We start from the raw sequence: 6,210 nt of genomic DNA, 5'->3' as shown, positions 1-6,210 counted from the left end.
GTGCTACCTATTCTACATAACCTGTATTACTATCATTTCATCAATTCATATTAAATTGGAAATATTGCAGTGAGTTTACTTAAAGAGAATGTGCATTGGTGAGCTCTTTTTCTAACTGCTGACAAACTGAAAGAACCAGCAGTGTAACTGCTAAGACAGTCAGATGATTTGCCCTTCACTTGCATTGCCTTCCTCCACAACCAGGGATTTCCAGACCTGAGTGATGACCATTGAGAACTGCACCGTGTTTACAGACTTCATACTCTTAGGACTCTCTGGCAGGCGGGATGTGCAGCAGGGGCTCTTTGTGCTCTTCCTGCTGGTTTATGGCCTAACTGTGATTGCTAATCTGGGGATGATTGTGCTGATCAGCATGGACCCCCGACTCCACACGCCCATGTATTATTTCCTGAGCAACTTGTCTTTCTGTGATGTCTGCTACTCCTCTTCTGTCTCCCCCAAGATGCTGGCTGATTTCTTATCTCAGCAAAAGAAGATTGTATATAACTTATGCATGGTGCAGATGTTCTTTTTTGGTGTTTTTGCAGCTGTGGACTGTGTCTTGCTGTCTGTGATGGCATATGACCGTTATGTAGCCATTTGTAATCCACTTCTGTATACTGTTACCATGTCTAGGAGAGTGTGCATCCAGCTGGTGGCCAGTGCCTACACTGCAGGTTTTATGGATAGCACCATCTTTACCTATTGCACAACTCGATTGTCATTCTGCAAGTCCAAAATCATCAATCATTTTTTCTGTGATGTGCCACCCTTACTAGCCCTCTCCACCTCAGACACAACCACCACTGAAACAGCAATGACCATTTCCTGTAGTTGTATTGTGGGGTCCAGTGTCATCACTGTCTTCCTCTCCTACAGCTACATCATAAATACCATCCTTCGCATGAAGTCAGCTGCAGGCAGATGCAAAGCCTTCTCTACCTGTACCTCCCACTTAACTGCTGTGGCTATACTTTATGGGACACTCTTTTTCATGTATTTCAGACCTAGTTCCAGTTACTCCATGGATACTGACAAAGTGGCCTCTGTTTTCTATGCAGTTGTCATCCCCATGTTAAACCCACTGATCTACAGTTTGAGGAATAAGGATGTGAAAGGTGCCCTGAAAAGAGCAGTTGGCACTAAATTATGTACTGGGTGAAAGTGTGTTCAGTCACAAAGGTTTTATTTGTAGATCTTCACACCTAAAGTTTATGGACATTGGCACAGTTTCTGTAGACTCACAAGTACAATTTTGGATATTTCCTTACCCACCTTTGTGCCTAATCTGAATGTGAAGAATAGTCATTATGAATCTTTATCTCATTGAACCGACGGAAAGAAGTAATAGATTTACTCTACTGTTTTGCAAAGAGGATCTTGGTGTACTACTCTGCTCTATTCATGAGTATATATATCCCAGAATGATGCTGGCGCCGTACCATCTTCTTCCGTGTTTAAAGTTCCACTTTTTTAAGCAATGATCTAAATAAACTTGTTGTGCCAGAAAGGAGTTTTAATAGTTTAAGTTAGCTTTCATTTTCTTCTTCATCTGTGCTTGTTCCATCCTATAAATGTCCCACCATAAGATTTAGAAGTAATAACAAGTAAATGAATGAATAAGAATAAATTAAAATTCCTATGGCTTAGATCAGAGTCCCATAAATGCAAGGCTCTTGTCTGTCTTGTTCACTGGTATTTCTACTTTGTGATTTACAATGCTCATTTTCAGGATGCCATTCAAAAACATTGATTGAATGAATGAAGGTGTTTCCACTGAAGGGCAAATGTAAAAAACAACCTTTGTGAATGGAAATGAAAATAGCTTTCTTTTGTTTTATTCTATCATGTTCATTTTACACAGAATTCATCTCTACTTCTTCTTTGCCCAAGGCTGAGTAAGTACCAGGGACACAGATCATGTCATGTAGACAACTTCTAAGATCCTCTATTTCTGATCACTCTACCCCAGGGGTCAGCAGGATCAGCACCTCTATAATCATATGGCACATCACAGTCTTCACATCAGACTCTGGATTTGGCCTCTTGCCCTCACTCTGGGGAATAGATCCATGCTCTTGACAACTCTACAGAAACTGTATGAATGATGCTTGGGGATCGATGACCTTGACCTTCTCTGATAGTCACTATCTTCTTAATGTATAAAGTGTGCTTAATGTATGTTACTTTATCTCCCTTTACAACCTGTTCATAGCATTACACTGATTAATATTTTTAAAAACATGGAATTCCCAATTGATATAGTTTAAGTTGAAGAGTTATTAACAAAAAATTTTTTATGGAGAAAAAAAACAACCAAGTAGTATTTACATTACTATTCCAGCTGTAATGCCTTAAATTGGTTCTCTGTCAACCTGTGAAATAAACTGAAGCCTTAGTCTAAACACAATTGAATTGTACTCATTCCTTAGTGGTTTGATGGTAAGTAATGCTAAGATCTATTTTATAATTTAAGGTGATTGTACTTTGTATTTACATTATTACTGAGTAACAATGCTGTTATAAAAACATTTGATAATGTCAGGTTCTCAGAATACTCATTTAATTTTAAGGTTGCCATTTTATTAAAAACCTGGAGGCTATCTCTTCTTCTTCATGGAAGCCAGAATAATAGACTGCACAAGGCTTCTCATTTAGGTCCCTTTCTCTTTACATACACACACTCACACAAGTCCCTTTAACATATAAAGTGTGCTATATGTACATTCTTCAAACATCATAAGAATGAAACAACACAGTTCTCAGCTCTAGTCAAAGGTCCCATTCTTAAGTCACAGACGTCTATCTCCTTTCAGCATTGTACTCATATGATTCTTTTATTATATCACCATCTCCTATATGACATTGTGAGTGTTCTTAGCTCAAGGACTGAACATTCCTTGTCTATTATCCAAAGCAGCTGCATGATGTCAGTGAAACAGTATGACAAAACAGACAAATATATGCAAAAATGTGGGACTTGATACCATTTTACCCCTAGTTAGAAGTCACTGAAACAACAAATCTTAGGGTACGAGGCTTGGCAATACATCTTTCATCATTCTTCAGAAAGTACATAAATGGGTGAGGATGCCAAAGTGATGGATCTGTAAAGACCTGCATATGACGTACCCTCTAAGTAAACAGCATTCATCTCTCTGAATATTCCTCAGATTTGTCTGTTTCATCCATCTCTGCTCCACTTTCCACTGGAAATATATTATGAGCAAAAGTATAGTAGAATTCATTGTATTTTTAAGCATTATCCAACAACATATATTTAATAAAAGATCATACTCACAGAGTGGATGGAAGTGGATGAAACTGTAAATGTGATAAAGGTAATGAAAAAATACAATGAAAATAAACTATTGAAAAGATCCCCATGCAAATGAACTATATTATCAGATTCAGCTTTTAATGGCTGTTAATTTCTATACTCTGTTGAATATCCACCAGCCCAACAATAGAAAAATATTCAAAACACACATTTACCGTGTCATTATTCATATAAGTTGTATGCTCAAAATTATGAATATGTAGAAAATCATATCTATACCCATATAGATCACATAGATAGAGTGATAGATTTCAAATACATACATACATATATATGTAAAATTTTTTAAAAAATGTGTACCAGGGGAATTCAGTGTTATACAATTAAGGAAGACAACTTATACTACCCCACAAAATGACACTTTGGCATAATGATTACTTTGAAATACAGTTACTCAAGAAACCTGGAGTCTTCTCATACATTGGAGGCAACATAAATCCCTTGGTTCACACATCCTTTGCATTTATTCTGAAGCACTGTGATAAAAAATGTTGTGAATCATTTTGTCTGTAGTCCCCTCCCCTGGATAAGCCAGCCTGCACAGATACATCATTTAACAAGTGGCATCTCTCCACTTAGGGCAACTAATGGACATGGTTTCATCACATCATCATCTCCTACTTGTTCACCATTTTTTCAGTCTTAAATCTGCTTTATTACTGGGAGGAGGAAAACTTTCTCTCTATGAGACTCTCACCTGACTTCTGTGTCCACCCATCTGGGCAGTCTTCTCCCAGTATTGTTAGAAGTATTGAGATAAATTGGTAAATTTGTCTCAGTTCTACACCATGGTCACCCTCTTCCTAAACCTGTTGAGTTACAGCTTGACAAACAAATACATAAATGACATCACTAAGAAAGCCACAGGACTGGAGCTAGATTCCTTGTAAGATACAACTTTCCAAGATGTGTCTGTTTCCCAAACCACAAGCTCTAACTGGAAACCCAAAACAGCCTTACCAGCACACACACAACTTCTCTCACAAGAATTTCACCAAACACTCATTTTTCACTTAGTCCAATGTACTTTATAGACCCAAAGTATAAGAAAACATTTAAAATTCTTAAAATTGCTGCTTAAATTCGATGTGGCAAGGATAATAGTTGATTGATTGTCTTAAAGGATATAGTAAATACCTCAGAAAAAAGTGTGTGTATGTATGTGAGTGCGATCTTGTACAAATTACCCGTTGACAAGGGTGGATTACTGGATGAGGGAAGAAGCCAGATTCCCTTGATTCATATGCCAGCTCTGTGCCAAGACACTGAGTGTCACTTTGAATAAGTTACTTAATTTTTCTATGCCTCAGTTAACTATCTGTGAAATGGGGAGAATATAGTACCTGTCATTGATTTTTACATGATTAACTAAGTGAAGGTCGAGAAGACTGCCTAAGCCATTTGAAGTACTTCATCGATGTTGATCACACATACAGTCTGCGACCCAAATAACAATCTTATAACTATACTCAAGAGAAACCAATGATTATGTTCACTCCAACACTTGTACAAAATATTCACCATTGAATTATTTACAACAGTATGAAAGTGAAAACAACTCAGTTTTTCTCAACACATTAAATCAGAAGTTGACAAACTTACCCTTAAAGTGATAAGTAGTACATTTTTTATAGATTTGCAGGCTATAAAATTTTTCCACAACCACTGAGATTTGCTTTTGTTTCAAAAAAGGAAACATCAATAATATATAAAGAAATGGTGCATCCCAGCTTCAATACAACTTTATGTGCTATAGTTTGCTGACCCAGGTCTAGGTTTGGCACATTATTTCATGATGAGTTTGTACACTGGAAAACCACACAGGAATGAAGATGAATGAACTGCTTCCACATACAACAGGACAGAGAATTTTACAAGCATAGTAAATGTTGAGTGAAACAAGCCAGACAAAGATGTGTAAAATATTATATGACTTGATCACTGTATACCTCAAAAACATACAAACTGATCTAGCATACTGGACATCAATTTGTGATGGGTGTGGGGAGAATTTCTGAGATGCTAGTGATGTTCTTTTTGTTTTGGCCTCATTCTGGGTGCACACACCAATGTATTTTTTCCTCGGCCACCTCCCTTTCAGTGGCTTCTAGAACACAACAGCAACTGGACCCAGAATGTTGGTAGGTTTCTTTGCCAAGATGTCAATTCCCTTCTCTGATTGCTCTCTGAAATTCTTGATCTTCTGCATCTTTGCAGAGACTGAGTGTCTAAAGCTGGCAGCGATGGTCCTTGATGGACACAAGTCTTGTAGCAACCACTTCCTTTTTACATTCTCCATGTCCAGTTAAGTGTGCACCCTGCTTGTGGCTGGGGAGCATATGCTGGGAAATATAGATTTTCAATAAATACAATGTAATATGCTACTAATGTTCTTGTGGGTCAAATGACATTAACCATTTCTTCTGATATGGCCCACCTCACCATCAGCTATATTGATGAGATTCTCAGGTGAATGACTTGGTGATATTCACTGTTTTGGGCTTCATTAACTGATTATTGTATCAGAACATTTTGTTCCAATTGTTATATATCCTAGCACTAATGAAAACCAACTGTGCTGAGGGGAGATTCAAACCTTATGCCACCTGGACCTCCTACTTAACTGTGGTGGTAATTTCTCAGGGAACTTGATCTTCATGTATTTCAGGCCAAGTTTTTCCTACTTCATAGATCAAGACAAAATGTGCTCATTGTTTTACACCCTTGCGATGCCCATGCTAAACCCTGGGACTTATAGCCTATAGCTGAATATGGGAAAAAGGACCTGGAAAACCTTAGAAACCAAAAATGGCTCCACTGAAAAATTATGTATTGGGCTATGGAAAGGGGTGTGTGTGTGTGTGTGTGTG

The 6,210-nt window shown here is 37.7% G+C and overlaps 1 protein-coding gene across 1 annotated transcript; it reads left to right on the top strand.

Annotated features, from left to right (window-relative positions):
* LOC114499059 (olfactory receptor 1052-like) lies at positions 1-1,210 on the top strand. Its single transcript, XM_028515015.2, has one exon. The coding sequence runs from the start codon at positions 224-226 to the stop codon at positions 1,160-1,162; it is 939 nt and encodes a 312-aa protein (XP_028370816.1). The 5' UTR covers positions 1-223; the 3' UTR covers positions 1,163-1,210.
* The last annotated feature ends 5,000 nt before the right edge of the window (positions 1,211-6,210 follow it).

The sequence above is a fragment of the Phyllostomus discolor genome, chromosome 6 (assembly GCF_004126475.2).
Source record: "Phyllostomus discolor isolate MPI-MPIP mPhyDis1 chromosome 6, mPhyDis1.pri.v3, whole genome shotgun sequence".
NCBI classification, from domain to species: Eukaryota; Metazoa; Chordata; class Mammalia; order Chiroptera; family Phyllostomidae; genus Phyllostomus; species Phyllostomus discolor.
The sequence above is the reverse complement of the archived record's forward strand: the minus strand, read 5'-3'. Positions and strand labels throughout refer to the sequence as shown.